The 17,493-nt window shown below is 44.9% G+C and overlaps 1 protein-coding gene across 2 annotated transcripts in view; it reads left to right on the top strand.

Moving 5' to 3' along the window:
* ROR2 (receptor tyrosine kinase like orphan receptor 2) overlaps window positions 1-17,493 on the top strand; it is a 220,997-nt gene that overhangs the window by 157,079 nt on the left and 46,425 nt on the right. Inside the window, exons 1-2 of one of the 2 annotated variants that reach the window (XM_053662639.1) lie at window positions 2,741-2,761; window positions 13,530-13,607. In XM_053662639.1, the coding sequence (XP_053518614.1) occupies window positions 13,571-13,607 (37 nt within the window). In that variant the 5' untranslated portion in view covers window positions 2,741-2,761; window positions 13,530-13,570. Of the gene's footprint in view, window positions 1-2,740; window positions 2,762-13,529; window positions 13,608-17,493 lie in introns of those variants that run through there. The other variant, XM_053662637.1, reaches the window with a different exon arrangement.

The raw sequence follows: 17,493 nt of genomic DNA, 5'->3' as shown, positions 1-17,493 counted from the left end.
TAAACACAAGTCGATTGTAAAAAGTAAGTAAATAAAAGGAGAAGTTTAGAAAAGACAAACACAGTAATTTATAGAAAAAAGTGATAGTTGGCAATTACATGTATTTTTATGATAGCTGCTAGCCTGGTTTATATTGCTTTAATAGCATGGTCAATATTACTGCTATAATACTGTAGGTATAAAATACAAATATTTGTGTTGATAATGCAAAAAAAGAAGAAATCAGGTATCACCTCATGGTACCCCCTGTGTAAAGATGGTGGATGGGAGTATAGTGTAAAGACTCTATCTCGAGAACAGATTCATGTTTGCCAGAGAAGGGGTAGGTAGGAGAATGGGTGGAACAGGGGAAGGGGATTAAGAAGTATAAATTTCTAGTTATATTAGTCACAGGGGTGTAATGTACACCACAGGAAACAGAGTCAATGATATAATAACTATGTGTGATGACAGATGGGTACTAGATTTAATCGGGGGGATCACTATGTAAAATTTAAAAAAATAGTTTTTCAGTGGTTGCCATGAGGGTTACTGTTATCTTTTTAAAAATGTAGTTAAGATTAAAATACTAACTTAATTTTAATAATACTTTGCTCCAATATATTGCTCTTCCCCTCCTCTTTTAATTATTCATGTTATATAAGCTACATCCTTATACATTTTAAGTTCATTGACATAGTTTCTAGTTCTTTGTGTGAATTAGAATTCCTATTCAAAGTACTTTATTTCATCTTGATTGACTCTCTTTACTATGTCTTATAGAGCAGTCTTCTAATGACAGATTTCTTCTTTTTTTGTTCATGTGGAAGTGAGCTGTCTTCTTCACTTTTGAAGAAGAGTTTCCTGGATGTAGAATTTGTAGTTGACTGTCTTTTTTCTTTGTCTCAGCACTTTTAAAATGTCCCCGTGATGGGTTTCTGATGAGAGCCAGCTTTTAACCTGACTAAGGGTTCCTTGTATTTTGCTGTGTATAATGCACATGTTTTTGCCCAAATTTTTTTAGGATAAGATAAGGATGCACATTATACTCATGGGTATAATGATAACCTACCATAAGTATAATAATCCTGTGTATGAAACACATGAAATGTGGGTGTGCCTTATACACAGCAAAATATGTTAATGATGCCGCTTTCAAGATTCTGCCTGTCTTTTGAACAGTTTTAAATTGTGTCTACTTGTGCATATCTTAGAGGTTATCTACCTCTCATTCCTTGAATTAATTAAGTGTATGAATTAATGCTTTCATCCAATTTGGTAAGTTTTTAGTCATCATTTCTCCCAGTGTTTCTCTGCCTCTTTCTCTCCTCTTTCTGGACTACCACCGTGTGTGTGTTGGTGCTCTTGACAGTGTCCCACAGACCTGTTAAGCACTATTATTTTTCTTTGTTCTTTTAATTTTCTTCTTCTCAGAGGGGATAATCTCTATTCCAGTAAACACATTAAATTGTCTTCCAGCTCACTGATTTAACAGTCTTGGCCCCTTCGGGGACCCTTTCTGCTGGGTGGTCTCTCGCCACAGTGCCCCCCCACCATGTATGTGGCGTACTTTACTATTTCCTTGTGTGTCTTTGTAATTCTCTGTGAAAAAACGGACATTTTAGATAATATTTTAACAACTCTGGTAGCAGATACCTCTACCCTTCAATGTTTGTTGCTGCTGCTATGGTTTTTTTGTTTTTGTTTTCATTTTACTTTTTGGTGGCATTTCCTTATTACTGCTTGTTTGTTTAGTGGCTTTCCTTACTGATTCCATGGGTTTTGTATTCCCTGTAATGTGTTCCTCTGAGTTATTTACAGTTTTGTTAACTTCTTTTCACTTTATTTTTTTAAAACCACTTTAGATACGAATGACATTCAAAGTGTTACATGTTTACTGTATACAACTTGGTAAGTTTGGAGGCAAACATCTGTGAATCCATCGCCACAGTCTATGCCGTAAACATGCACAACACCTCCACAACTTCCTCCTGTTCTTTGTATTTATTATTGTTATTGTCCTTTTGTGGGCATGATAAGAACACTTAACATAAGGGCCTGTATATTTTTAAGACTGGCTCCTAGAGGGTCCCAAGTAAGGCAGTAGAAGTGTATAGTTAGCCAGTCACTGCTCAGATTTCCTTACAGACCTCGCTGCATGTCTTTCCCCTTTACCAAGGGGGTATGGTGAGGAGGCGTGCCGTCTAACTTCAACTGTCACTTCCCAAGTATACCAGGGACGAAGGAAGGACTGATGACCTGTTTCTTCCCAGGTCTTTCCTGGGTGTGCGTGGCCTTGTGTGGGAGCACAGCCTTGGTGATCTTGGAAATAGTCAGAGCTTCTGAAGTGCCCTGTTGTCCTCTTGTGGTCCCAGATTGCCTTTCACATTCGGGGCAGGGCTTGGATTTCCTGCCATTGTAGTCACAGCATTTAACAGCCAATGAGCTGCCAATAGTTTGTTGCTGTTTTGGTAATGCCCCAGGATTAGCCTCCTCCTGCCACCCTTTCCACGACCTACTCCCAGCCCAGCTCTGAGTCAAATCTAGAGATTTCCCAGGCTGCTGCAAGTCCAGACAAAATACTGACTGTGGAAAGTTACTTTTAACAGAGCTTCAAAGTGTGAGGTCTGCTGGCTGTCTGCAGGGGAGGCCTAGACTACAGTTGCAGCCCATGTTAAAGTGGCACCAACCCACTGGTTTACTTAGAGTCAGTCCTTTCTCTTGGACAGATGATTTTCCAGTTTCTTCTGTGGCTCTGGTTAATTCTCTGAGGTCCGAAATGGTGAGTTTTTGTTGTTTTGCCTGCACTTAGGGAGCAAGTTCATCTAGATCTTCATGCTGTAGATGGATTGTTCGGTGTGCTGCCAGTGAGCCCAGCGTCTTCACTTAGCAGAATGTAGATTGCGATGCATCCACTATGAGGTATATATCACAAGGTGAGACATTTTATGGTTGAGTGGCACTTGGTATAATTTTAAAGCTGCAAAGTTTCTTTTTATTCATTTGGGGTGGTAAAAACACATCTGCATGTTGAAAAGTGTATGTTGTCAGAGAGATAGAAGTGGAGTACGAGAGTGGAGAGGAAAAGCAGTGGGAGATAACCGGGACCTGTGGCCTTCACCTTGGAAGGGTGCAGCCAGGAAGATGGGGTGCAGGGAGCTGCTGTGGAGAAAAGCTAGATGCATGTTTGCATGAGCTGAGGTGCTGTTTGTCAGATGCACAGGTGGAGATGTGAGCGGGTGCTCAGGTTTCTGGGTTGGGCTTTCTGTGTAGAGATATGCTGTAGAGATGTGTAGAGTTGTGGCTGCTTTGCTGTGTCATCAAGGGGACAAGTACAGAAGGAGAGGGGCTCTGGAGTGCATCAGCATCTAGTGAACCAGAGATGAGGAGACATTCCTGGGAGACCGGCAGACATGGGCACGCAAGTGAAGGGGTGGGTAGGATGATGCCCATAAAATGAGAACCACTGTTACATGTCGACAGTGTCATTACCAAAAATGGTCAGACAGACTACTCCAAACCCCACCGCACACCCCTCCAGGCCTGCCAGATGCTTGGCAGAGGTATCGGGGACAGGGGAGGGATGGAAGTGCAGTAAGTATCACAGGACAAGGAATGCCAGACTGAGACGGGGGCCTGGCATGGGACCCTGGCTGCTGCTGGAGACACTGGAGAGATGAAGCTTGAAGGACAGCAGTGCCCCAGTGATGTCTGTTTGAGGGTACCCATAGGGGACACCTTCAGAAGGGAGGAGTTAAGTTGCTGGAGTTACTAGCAAGTGGCTGGCAGTTTTCTGCAGCACATGGTCAGCCCCACTACAGCACCTCTGGACTTACTCCAGATCCCATTTATTCTTTCTCACTGAGGCTTTCTCTGTCTTTGTCAGTCTGAACCACACTGTCACAAAGTTGCTTTCAAGTCAGCATTAATTATAAAGAAGCTTTGAAGATAAATAACACTACCTTTTATGGGTTGAATTCTGTCTCCCTAACATAGATATATGGAGTCTCAATCCCCAGTACTTCTTAGTGTAACCGTATTTGGAGATAGTATCTTTACAGAAGCAATTAAGTTAAAATTGAGTTACTAGTGTGGGCCCTAGTCCAGTGTGACTGGTGTCTTTACAGGAGGAGATTAGGACACAGACTCACACACAGGCACAGCCTTGTGAGGACACAGGGTGAAGACGGCTGTCTGCAATCCGAGGGGAGAGGCCTCAGGTGAAACCAGCCCTGCAGCCACTGGTGTCTAAGCCTCCCAGAATGTGGAGCTTCATTGTAACAGCCCTAGCTGTTACAACTCATAGAGAAGGTACTTGTGAAAAATCACCACCTCCATCTTTGCTGATGATAGACATTCACCCCAACTGCTCACAAATCTGCTGCTTGCAAACATGACAGCTAGTGGCCCCCTCTGAAGGTCTGCAGAAGAGCTGCCTCTACAGACCTGCAGAAGCCCTTCCCCCTGGATGTCATTCACTCCACCCCAGACTTCTCCAGTCACCCTGAGCACATGCCCTCCTCCACCCCCACTGCCACCAAGGCCTTTCACACTCTTCCCTTAAGCAAATGAATGGTAATGTCCATCATTGCCATAGGACAGTACATGGTTTAATTCTTTTCCTAATGAGGGTTGTTATTTATTTATTTATTCAATTGTTGTTCAAGTACAGTTTTCTGTCTTTTATTCCCATCCTAGCCCACCCCCCTAGTGTTCCCCACCTCCCTCCCAAGGTTATTTTTTAAAGGTATCTTGTTCCGCTTTACCTTTAATTAAAAGTCTTCCGGAGATTCGAGGTGAAAGGGAATTAACTGATATTTAGGAGTCTTCAGTGAAACCACATGGAAACAGAATGAGCTTGGAGGACTAACTCAACATTTCCATTTCCTCTTTTTCTGCTGCTTTGCTGCAATAACAAGCAGACACCTCAGAGAAAACAGCCAGGGGCTCGGGTGGCAGTGCAGAGGTTCTGGGTCTTGCCTTCCCAGCCATATTTATTGTGAGTAGGTGTGCATGACCTCCTGGCTCTGCCAGGGTCCTCCTGCAGCTTCAGGGGCGATAGATAGGTTCTGGAAAAGGAGGTCAGCGGGACAGCCTTGCTCTCCCTTCCACAAAATATCCCCTGGGCCCTGATGCTGGAGCCTTTGTTGGGCTCTCTGGCAGCTGTCAGTGGTGGAGGTAGAAAAAGTGCTATGAAGGCAATACTGGAGGGACTTAGGCCTGAGCACAGACTTGTTTGGGCCTTTGATATTTTGCTGCAGAAGTGGAACCAAAGCAAAGGTTGTTGGATTTCACTGCACATTTTCAGGGCAGAGTTAGGGCAGCCCTTTAAAGGAATGTGGAACTAGAGGCTAACATTTCCTCAACTCAAAGTTAAAAATAATGAAATAAAAAATTACAGACTGTTAAGATACTACCGATTAGGCCCTGGCAGCTTACCTGAATGCTGTGTGGTTTTCTAGCTAGCCATTAATAGACATGGTGGAGTGTTTTAATTAGCACATTTCCAGAAACATGATCTAGTCTCCTTACAATCAACATGCTTTCTCTGGCCCAGGTCCTAGGCTAATAGACTCACCTTTCAGAACTTTCTACTGTGGTCTTTCCAAATACTGATTTTTCTCTCTCAAGTGTTGTATTTCCAGCATCACGGATGTTTTGGATTTCATGTGTTGCTCGGCTAAGTGATTGTTCTGGAACGTGTGGTTGGCATTTCCAGTCACAAGTGAATGTGCTGTCCAAGTTCACAGGAGCTCAACTCACTGTGGGGTCTAAGCTGCCCTTCCACAGGCTGCTGCCTGCTGCACACTCACCCTCAAGGCTGCAGTGTTCTCTGTGCCCTGACTGCTATTCCTTCTCATGTTTTGGAAATTACACCTTTTCAGAAGGACAAACAAACCCAAGAATGCCAAGCTTTGGTGAATAGAATGCCCTCACTAATTAAAAGGACACTGCTTTGGAGTTGTTTAAATATGGCAGAGACTACATCTCATTAAATCACAACAATTGCACTGATTCAGATCAACGGGTAGAGATTAACGCATGAATAACAGAACATTTTAAAGAGAAACACAAATCAACAACACCATGGACTCAAATCCAGGAGTGTGCATTGAACTTCATTAGTAAATTCTTGCTTAACAGCCTCTCTGCTCTTAATGAAAGAGCTAGTATTTTAATGCTTGAGAAATAGCCTGGAGACTTCTGCCAAGATGGAGGCCTAGGTGGAAGCACTGTGCCTCCTCCCACAACCAAGTTTAAAAACAACAAAGTTTTAGCAACAAAAACACAGCCAAAACCACAGAAAATTGAACTTCACAGAAGTCTCACAACAACGAACCCTTCAGCCAAACTGATAAGAGGGGCAGAGCCAGCAGCAGAGCGGGGGTTGGGCAGGTGAGATACACCGGACCAACCCGGCTGCGCGACCCAGGCCACAGGTGGATCCGAGGTGTGGAGAAGTGGGCGGACCCACTGAGGGCGTAAGGCGGTGGACTCACTGAAGGCTGACCAGGGTCACACATTTGCGAGCAGATAAACCGGTGAAGGAGAGAGCGGTGAGACACACCCTGCAGGCCCCAGTATCAGGAAGCAGCAGAGGGGACCGCCATTGTCCCTCTCTGATCCCGCCCCCACCTACAGAGTCACAAACCAGCGACCTGGGTGGCCCTACCCTGGTGAAGAACTAAGGCTCCACTCCTCATACCTAACAGGCACAAACAGATCAAAACATGGCTCAAGAAGAACTTAGAGCCCCAGAGCCGATAAATCTAAGCGATGAAGAAATAGCCAAACTTTCAGATGCACAGTTCAAAACACTGGTGATCAGGATGCTCACAGAACTGGTTGATTTTAGTCACAAATTAGAGGAACATAGGAAGGCTAAACTAATTGAAATGAATGGAAATGCACAGGAAACCAATAGTAATGGAAAGGAAACTGGGACTCAAATCAAAGGAGTGGATCAGAAAGAGGAAAAAAATGACCAAACAGAAAAGAATGAAGAAACAAGAATTCAAAAAAATGAGGAGAGGCTCAGGAACCTCCAGGACATCTTTAAACGCTCCAACATCAGAATTATAGGGGTGCCAGAAGGGGAAGAGGAAGAGCAATGAGTGGAACACTTATTTGAACAAATAATAAAGGAGAACTTCCCCAATCTGGCAAAAGCAGTAGACTTCCAGGAAATCCAGGAAGCTCAGAGAGTCCCAAAGAAGTTGGACCCAAGAAGTAACATGCCAAGGTACATCATAATTACATTAGCCAAGATTAAAAGGAAGGAGAGAATACTGGAAGCAGCAAGAGATAAGGGGACAGTCACCTACAAAAGAGTTCCCATCAGACTGTCAGCTGATTTCTCAAAAGAGACCTTACAGGCAAGAAGGGACTGGAAAGAGGTATTCCAAGTCATGAAATCCAAAGACCTACAACCAAGATTGCTCTATCCAGCAAAGTTTTCATTTAGAATAGAAAGACAGATAAAGTGTTTCCCAGATAAGGTCAAGTTCAAGGAGTTCATCATCACCAAGCCCTTACTATATGAAATGTTAAAGGGACTTACCTAAGAAAAAGAAGACAAAAAAGCTGAACAGTGGAAGGACAGCAAACTCACAGTTATTAACAACCACACCTAAAACAAAAGCAAACTAAGAAGACAGCTAGATCAGGAGCAGAACCATAGAAATGAAGATCACATGGAGGGTTAGCAACAGGGGAGTGGGAGAAGGGGGGTGAGAAGGTGCAGAAAATAAGTAGCATAGGCAGTAGACAGAAAGTAGATAGGGGGAGGGTAAGAATAGTAGGGGAAATATAGAATCTGAAGAACTTCAGACGTGTTCATGAACTAAAGGGGGGAATGGTGGGGAAGGGGTGTGCAGGGTGGAGGGGAATGGAGAAGGGGAAATAGAACAAATGTAATGGCATAATCAATAAAAAAAGTTAAAAAAAGTTGAAACACATGGTCATAAACTAAAGGGGGGAACGGTGGGGGAGGGGTGTGCAGGGTGGAGGGGAATGAAGGAGGGAATAGAACAACTGTAATGGCATAGTCAATAAAATGTATTTTAAAAAAGAAAAAAAAAGAAATAGCCTGGAAATCAGAACAGAACCATATGCTACTTTGCAGATATAAATTTCTCTTGTCTTATTGATGCCGTAAATCAAGGTGTCACAGAAGGTCTGCAGGAGATTATGTTTGGTACACAGTGTCTAATTATTCAGAATTAGCACATATTTGGGTGGGGTGTTCAGGCCCTGTGAGACTGACTCCTTAGCAACTCCATCCATGTCAACTGAAAATCCTTTCATTGGGTTGTTCTGCAGACATCATTGATTCGTCTCTGAATAGACAAGATATTGATAGGTCCTGCCAAGAAAACATCGTAAGTTCCAGGTTAAGAGCTGGTATCACCATTCCATGACAGTTCAGCTGAAAACCCAGCATTCTCCAAAGTGATCTAACTTCCGCATATACACAGTATGCTAATGAATCCCATGTTCAGTCCCAGGAATCTGTGCTGTATTCTGTTCCTGTGGTCAGCACTCAAGCGTGGCTAGGAGCTGTCTCTCGTGACTGCACTGTGAAGAATGAAGGGAGCTTGGAAATAGACTCTTTTCTCTATAGCTCTTCTCTGCCTGTGAGCCTTGGTTAGGGCTTGAACAATGTGATTGAATGTATTACTGTTTTTTAATAAATTTCTGACTTTAGGATAGTGTTAGATTTATAGGAAAGTTGCCAAAATACAGAGAGTTCCAGTAGACCTCACACTTTATTTCCCCTGGTGTTAAACCTTACCTTAGTATGGTGCACATGACGCAACACATGTGCATCATTCTTAATATGTCTGTACTGTTCACGGTCCATTAGGTTTTCTTTACGTGGTATCTTTTTCTGTTCCAGGGTCCCATTGGAGTTACCACATTTTAGTTAGGCATTAAAGTGTAATTTTGACATGGATCAGACTATACATTCAGTGTATCATTGCATTGCAACCAGCTACACTTAAAGTGTTTGTTTCATATTAAATGTTCTTTCTTTAAAATCAAAAAACTAATAAAGAGCTAATAAATCACTACTGTCTAAGTGATGCTACCAAATGTTTGAGGTTTCCAGTACCTTTACATTGTCTCCCTGAGTGTGTTCATAGTGAAAATCACCCACATCCAGTGGAGAATCAAGTTAGAGCACTGTAAACTGGACACTCTTGATGGACACATCATGTGACATTAGGAGCATGCCTTTCAGGGTTTTACCAAAATGAAGGACATGCAGTTTGCTCTAGGTCGTAGCCTCATTTTCAGAAGAAAATAAGTCTTAAGGAATTGGGGCAGATGAGGCTGCTCTCAGACTCTTTCCTCTTTTCAGGTATTCCCCTGTATCCAGTCAGGTGTCTGGAGCTTGGGTACCAGCACCATCTAGATCCAAAGCTCTCAGACTGGCTGAATAGGAGATACTGCAGCCTGTTAGACCAGTCACCCACTTAACCAGCTTGGCAGTGATTGCCCAAGAAGGTCATGGGGTTAAGAAGGTGGAGAGAGGTCATTTGGCCAGTCCCGATGACCTGCAGAAGAGCATGCCAGTTACAGAGAAAGCAGATGATAGGAGTGCCCATGCTGTGTCCATTTTGGTTGCCCCTGAACTGGTGAAATAGTTCCCTGACTTTCCGTGCTGCAAGCCAGGTGTCATCAGCAGCAGGAATGCAGATGTGGCCAGTCTCCGCACCAAGTGAGCCTCTGGTCCAATAAACATGGGTACCTTAGTTCTCTGTAACATCTTCTAGTCATGCCTGAGTCTTGCATCGTCTTCAACATTCTGTCCTACCTGAGGAGCCAGAGCCCCCCACAGTGTGTGGTAGTGGTGGGACCTGCTGATGTGACACTGAGGGGGTCCTCCTTTGCCCACCTAGTGCAGCCTCCTTCTAGCTAGACTTCATTTTATTTTATGTTGCTACTAACATGAAACTTTAAAAATGTAATAGTAAAATTGATGTTTGCTTAAAAGGCCACATATTATATGGTTTCATCTCTATAAAATGTCTACCATAAATAAATCTGTGCAGATAAAAAGCAGATTAGTGGCTACAGGGCCTGGAGGAGGCGACAGTGAGGGAATGGTAATGGGAACAAGGTTTCTTTTGAGAGGGTGATGAAATATTCCAGAATTGCCTAGTGGAAATGGTTACTAACCTTGTGGATATACTAAAAACCACTGGATTATAGGCTTTAAAATAGTGAATTGCATGGTATTTGAATTGTGTCATTTCAAATTTAGATGCTTGCCCCAGTTGGTGTGGCTCAGTTGGTTGGTTTTCATCCCACAAAACAAAAGGTTTCTGGTTTAATCCCCAGTCAGGGCACATGCCTGGGTTGCAGGTTCAGTCCCCAGGCAGGGCATGTATAGAAGGCAGTCAATAGATGTTTCTTTTTTTGTCTTTCTCCCTCCCCCCCCCCTAAAGTAAAACATAAAAATAAAACATATTCAATGTGTGTTCATTGTAGAGCTACTTAAAACTAAAATAAGAGCTACCTATGTAATTCCAGATAACTAATAATGACATCTCGATGTATGTGTGGCAGTTCTTGTTGTTATTTTGTCTTTATTTTTTTTCTTTGGGTTTTTTCTTGACCTTTTTTTTAGGGTTCCAGCCCCGTTTGAATCCGAGGAAACACCAGACCTTGTTCCCACTCATGCCCTTTCCCCGGGCACACACATCCTGTTACATTGCGCTTACAGCTTTTAGGAGGTGTAGTATCTTGAGTGAGGGAAACCATTTTGTGCCTGTATGTAGTGTAGGAGAATGACACTTAAAATTTCAGAATATAAATGATGTCTTTAATTCTCAGGAAGCCACACCAGGGCCTAGTTTTGTTGGAAGTTAAGGTCTCAGTTCTAAGGACTGTGGCAGTTGGACATCCTGGTGTATTCACATATTGGACTTGTGAAGGAAATGCACTGGGCCTCTTCCTTTGGATGCTTCCACATCTAAGTCTCAAAGCTGGGGGAAGCTGGGGAGACTTGCTTTGCTATCAGGCTAGTGTGCTACTTGAAACTTTATCCATTTTTCCGGGTATAGAGACAGGATACTTTTTTGCTCAAATACCCAAACAGATTTTACGTAGTATAATGCTTGAGGCTGGAAGAAATGAAAAATGAAATTCCAGATGCCATGTGTACTGACTGGCACAAAGAAGGTTAACACTTCTAATGTCATTAGTGACTTTGCGTGTCTGGGTGGGGGTGACACCTCTGCCTCCTCTCACACAGGAGACTCCATGTGCATGAAACCACAGGATTCAGCAGAAGTGAGGCCTGCTTGAGTGTGGCTGGCAAGGTAATAATACGGGTGTCATAATTTACAGTTTTAATTTGAACATTTCACCAAAAATGTCAGACGGAGTGCTTTAGGTGTGATATTGCTGTTACAGAATTACATGCTTATGATTTTGTGATAAAAATATTTCATAATAAACACAGGGGGCATTACTTGTGTCAGACCCTATACTTCAGCTCCTAACTAAAAACTGCCTTGGAAGACCTGGGAATGTTTTCCGCAGTGGAATTGGGCTAATGGCGCTTATTTTTCTTGGGGATATATATTTATTTGACTGTTTCATGTCATTTATCAATTTCTAAGCAGTTAATAATTTTTATACCTCTTTCACATGTGTGTATATATTACAAGTGTGTTTGATTTCCTGTGGTCTCTGTACGTTTAAACAGTGCTGAGTGATGGCAGGTGTGACATGCTAATTTAAAATTTGAAACCCAAACTGCAGTCCTTTAATTAACCCGTTGACTGCCTTGCATAGCGTCTGCTTGTCTCTCTTGTGCAGCAGCCTGGATTCTACCTACGTTCCAGTGCTTGGACACTTGCCTCCCTGTGGGTGCAGCCCTGCTGTTTGCAGAATGCTGAGGAAGGTTAATGTGTACAACAACGACTAACTCAGGAGAATAATCTCACTGCCACAGGAGAGCTGTGTGGCTTGGGGGGCAGTTTTACAGAATAAATATTGATGTCACTTCTGAATGGTAAACCAGGAACGTTGATATGAAGGATGGCATGGGAGAGTAGCTTCCGACATGTGGGCACATTTGAACTGGAAGTAGTGGCAACAAGGAGCCTCCTAAAACTGGATGTGAAAAGCCAGGGGGCTATTCAGAAAGTCTCCCCTGTGAGCTCTTTCAACCTGAGGCTGAATTTTAAAGGTGCTGCAGATCTCAAGCATCACTTGCATGCCCTGTGATTTAGGAACTGGCCGTAAGGAGAAGATTGGGTCAGACACCTGTGCCCCGAAGTGTAAATGAGCCACTGTTTATTGAGTTCAACAATTTGAAGAATCTCAGCTGCCTGATTCCATCTGAAAATCACCTGTGCTTCCTTTTTTGGACCTCAGCTTTTTCAAGCAAGGTCTTGTTTTAAAAGGGGTCTGAAATGTCAGTCTGGTCTAATCTCTCTTTCAGGACAAACAAGGGGGTGACCCAATATTGAATTATAATTTGCCTTTAGTAGACTTTTAAAAAATTGTATAAACATACAACATAAAATATACTATTTTAACCATTTTTAAGTGTGCAATCAGTAGCATTAAGTACTGAGGTCCACAGTTTTGTGCAGCTAACACCATCATCCACCCTGCCAGGGTTTCCTTCCTTTTCTAAGCTGCATGATATTCCATTGTGTGTGTGTGACTCTTCAATAAGCTTTGACGCCGTAAACCTAGATCTATCCAGATGTCAGTGTCGTCCCTGACATCACTGTCCTCCCTCCTCTCTTCAGTTTGGGAACTCAGTCAAAGCCAAGATCCCTGGTGAAAGTCTGAAAGTAAAAGCAAAAGAGAAAGGGACTGGGTTGGAACACAGAGAAGGGTCTATGTGAAGCCCACTTGGTTCCTAGGACATCAGTTCACACCTGCCTATCACTTCCCCAGATTTGGGGAGAGAGACATGTATTCCCAGTTGAGCAAGCTAGATCTGTTTTGCCCTTGGTGTTTATGAGTTAGGGGTGGGTGCTCCCACTAACACACAGTCTCCAAGGGGTGGGGTAAAAATTGCAGTAAAGATGAGAACTTCTGTCCTTACAGTTCTGGGTAGATTCGTCCTTGGGCACTGGCTGCAAGTGGGTATGGGGGCCAGAAGGGGAGTGACTTGATTAAGAAATTCTTTAGTTCCGAATGTATTCCGAATCACCAGGGATCTGTGTCTGGAGGGCAACCTGTTGGCTCTGCTATGGAAGTGCTTTACTTTGATAGCCAGTGTTTTGATTCTTCGCCTTCCCAGAACGATGCTTGGGGCTCTGGTGACTTGCTTCATCTGCCCCTGCTGCAGAGCATTTCATTTTGCCATGCTTAGGGTAAACATAAGACATAGGTTTACTGTTGCATCAAATCCGATGCTACAAAAGCCCCCTAGCAGTTACCATAATGCCTTTTCCCTCTCGGTTCTCTATAAACAGAGCAGTCTTGCTAGAACATGACTGCCTTTGCATGAGAAGCAAAGTAAAGGCTCCTGAAGTAAAAATTCATTAACGCGTGTGCTGTGCTCTCTTGTCCAGGAGATTCAGAGATTCTGGATCCAAATGACCCTTTGAGACAGATGGATGGACTCAACAGCGCTATTCCAACTCCGAAAGGTAAATGGGAAGTGCTTTTTTAACGTGAGTCTTGGCCATGTTTTCAGTGCTACGGTAGAGACTCATAGTGGTTTGCCATTTGTACTCAAGGCTTGGCTTTCTGGCCCTAATGGCTGGGGTGCCCTGTGGCCTGGCACTGCCCCATGGATGGGCATGGTGGCATGCCAAACTCCATAGCCATCTGGAAATGTTTGGAAGGTTGGGGAGGGCTACTTGGAGGTAACAGGTCAGGGGAAGGTAGATGGGCACTGGAGGGAAGGAGGGGCCATAGGGAGTGTGGGCCTGAGTAGAGCTTTAAGAGGTGGACTCCTAGCTTGGCCACTCAGTCTCCTTATGACAAGTATCTCTCTTCTGGGATCATTTCCGATGTGATTGTCCAGAGTGGGAAGTTGTCTCAGGTGGGCAGGCTGCTCTTCTCCAAGGGGTCCTCAAGGAGCAGGTTCTTTGTCTTGTTGACATAGCCTTTCCCAGAGGTTTTAGCATCACTGCTCACTTAGCAGACTCTGTAGGCACCCTAGATTTATAGAGTCAATGGAACATATTTCCTGCCTCGCAGCCCAGTTATTCTAGGAAGTGGTGCTGTTCTTTCTTCATCCACTGTCGCCTTGTTGCCTCAGATCCCTGTATCGGTCAGCTTGGGTGCTATAACAAAACACCACACAGGGGGCGGCTCTGTCTGCAGGAGTCTGTTTCTCACAGCTTGGGAGGCTGCAAGTGAAGGATCAAAGGGTCATATGGTCAGTCCTGTTGAGAGCACTTTGTGGCTTGCAGGTAGCACTGTGTCCTCACTGGAGAGAGAGCTCTAGTCTCTTCCTCTTCCTATGAGGGCACTGTTTCCTACACAGAACCACACTCTCAGGACCCCATCTAATCTTAATTGCTTCCCAAAGGCCCCACCCACAAATGCCAGCCCATTGAGGGTTAGGGCTTCAACATTTGAATTTGGGGGGTACACACATAATTTATAGGTTACTGATCAGAACAGCCACTTTATTTCTGTTTAACTTTGTTTTTCTTTTGTTTTTGCATGATTTGAAGCCCAGAAATCCATAGTAGCTTCATAGCCCCCTGCACATCAATGCTCTCTGTCCCCTTAGGACTCGTGTCTAAGGCTGGGTCTTCTGGAGACTGAGCAGAGATGACTCGGGTCTTCCAGGCTCTGCCAAGGTATCCAGAGTGTCCCTTTTTGTGGTCTTTGTGATCAAAACACTTGTGGTTTCTGCCTTGTGGAGCTTGAGGGCCTGAGGACTTGGTATCATAAGGGAAAACTGTCAGGTTACACAATTAGGAATGTTGGTAAGGAGCCCAAGGGAGAGAGGAGGTCACATTGAGCTTGAAGGAAAAGGAGGCGCATCTTGGTTTGGGGAACAGGACATTGCCCTGAGATCTGAAGAGCTGACATGTCCTAAGAGGTGACGGGTAGGGGTATGTCCCAAGGCAAGGCCCTGCAAAAGCCCTGAGGCCAAGAGAGCTCAGTGTCTTGGGGCAGCTGAGAGAGATGGCTTCAGGCTGGGGTGGCTGAAGTCAGAGAGGTTGGCCTGAATGGCTTGATACTGCAGCCATCAGCCATGCATATGTCTTTCAGTTTAAATCAATTAAGTAAAATGAAGAATCCAGTTCCTTGGTCCTACTAACTACATTTCAAATGCTCAATGGCTGCACAGACCTGGAACATTCCATCATCACAGAAAGATCTGCCAGGCCCCTCTAGGTAGAGCATGCACAGCTCATTGGATGGCAGGAGAAAGCTCTGTTTCATCACAAGTGCCTTCCCCCTATGGACAGTTCTGACCTGGGATGTGGTGTAACCTCATTCACACTCTGAAGCTCATTGGACAGCTCTGGAGGATGATGGTGGGGAAATGGAGGGGCAGTTAGTATGGAAGAAAGGCTGGGTGAAGAGAAGTGGACAAACCACAGTACTAAAACTCAATATGTGGTCATTCTGTGGACTTTCCACTCCCTTAGTGAAGCATGCTGTCCCCCCAGTAGAGTGTGGGCCTGGACTAGGGGTCCTGGGGCAGGGAGGAGCTGGGAGTGGGTGGGAACACCCGCCACCACTGTTTCCTGCCTAGAGGGCTTATGGCTGAAAGAGCATCTGCTGATCAAGGGGCAGACACGCCTGTAGGCTGAACGTTCATGGACACATGTATTCTCATCTAGCCACCAGCTGCAAACATTGATGAGTCAGTCAGTGCCTCAGATGGCTCTTGGACCACCTTTTTGATGTTTGAGCAGTGCTCCATAATGCCCTCTACTTAGCTGGGTTTCGACGGCTTCATGACTGTTTGGCTAACCCACATGTGCCGGTGTTAAAGCCTGTGCCTGTGCCTGTGTCACTATGCAGGGAGTTTCAGGTAGGGTTTGGAAGCTTGCGCTTCTCCAAGGTATAGGAACGTCAAGTGCAGAGGATAACTGGTCAGGATGCTGTGTGTTTGTGTGTGTAGACACACACTTGTAAAAGGGCAGTACACCAAGTCCGAGAAGAATGTTGTTTCATTTAATGTTTCATTCAGTTCATTCACACATCTCAGGTTTTGTAAAATCAGTGCTGTGGAGTGTCTGTGGAAGCACATCATCTCTGAGAAGTCAGTGGGGTGCCATCCATCCTGCAGCCCCCACAGTAGACCCAGCATGCTGCCTCTCTTGCCTAAGCAGAGAGCTGGCTGCTCAGCGTCCCCCTGAAACCAGGAGGGGAGTTCCCAACCATGCCCACTGGAGGAGGGCACATTGTAGTGATAGGTGATTTCAAAAGCAGTCTGAATAATGGGGTAGGAACTGATGCCTGTTCACCATTCTGTGCCCTGGAGCGAAACTAAAATTTCTGTGGACAGAGAAAACAAGGCAATCAGTAGAGGTCATTGTGTTGACATGGAAATGAAGCCTGTTCTCTGGTTACTTAGTTTCGGTTCCCAATTCATGTAGGATGTATGGATTGATCAGTATATCTGATTCATTATGGAATTTTTGGTGTGCGTGTGCGTGTGTGTGTGTGTGTGTGTGTTTCCTGGAGTTTAGTACTGAGTGAGGGTCTCCATGCATGGCTGATGGTGCAAAATTGAAACAGCACTCTAAATTTCAGACGCAGCTTTTCTGTCTGTAACTGGGAACATGGACCTGGGCTAAGCTGCGAGTCTGAGCCCCTGCACTTCCCTGCTGAGTGTCCCCTGGCCCATCATTGAAACTTGGGGTAGTGGCAGAAGACCTAAAGTTTCCCCGCTTCCTGTGCCAGAGCTCATGTGGGGTCTCCAGGCTCTCCATGTGGGCCACTCTGGAGGTGAACGCCGTTGGTTTAGCACCTCTGACCTCCTGCTGGCTGTGCATTTTATTTTCAGGGCCCGCTGGGTTGCCCTAGATGTGGTAAACTGAGTGGTGTTGGCAGAAAGCCCCAACCCCACAGGTCAGAGGTTTCAAAGCACACACAACAGCGTGTGCAGGGCTCAGACTCTGGTCAGGTCCTCAGAGGTGTGCATGTGAGCACACCTATGGAGAGTGGGATTGCACCCGGCTGATTTTCACCTCCAAGCCTTCCTCTTTATCTCATCTTCTTCCCAGGGTCCTCCAAGTCCACCCCTCCCCCCAGGTAGTTTTGGTACTGATGCTGCATCTGGGATTGAATCATGGCAACCAGCACCACTGTCGTCTGGCTGGTACCATTGATTGCTGCCCTTCCTACTGCAGTGACAGAGGAGGCAGGGCTTCTTCTTTCTCAGCGTGTTGGGTGTAAACATGATACTTGTGGGGGCGAGTCCCCTGTCTGCCACAGATGAAAGTAAATAAGACATGACATGATCTGCTTGGGGAGGAGAGGTGGCTGATCCCTCAAAGGGGAAGGGCCGTGAGCTGTGGCCAGTTTCTCAGGGGAAAAAGGCGTTGAGCCCCCTCC

Source organism: Artibeus jamaicensis, unplaced genomic scaffold, assembly GCF_021234435.1.
Source record: "Artibeus jamaicensis isolate MK-2021 breed Jamaican fruit bat unplaced genomic scaffold, CSHL_Jam_final contig_264, whole genome shotgun sequence".
Taxonomy (NCBI): domain Eukaryota; kingdom Metazoa; phylum Chordata; class Mammalia; order Chiroptera; family Phyllostomidae; genus Artibeus; species Artibeus jamaicensis.
This window is presented reverse-complemented; position numbering and strand designations above follow the sequence as displayed.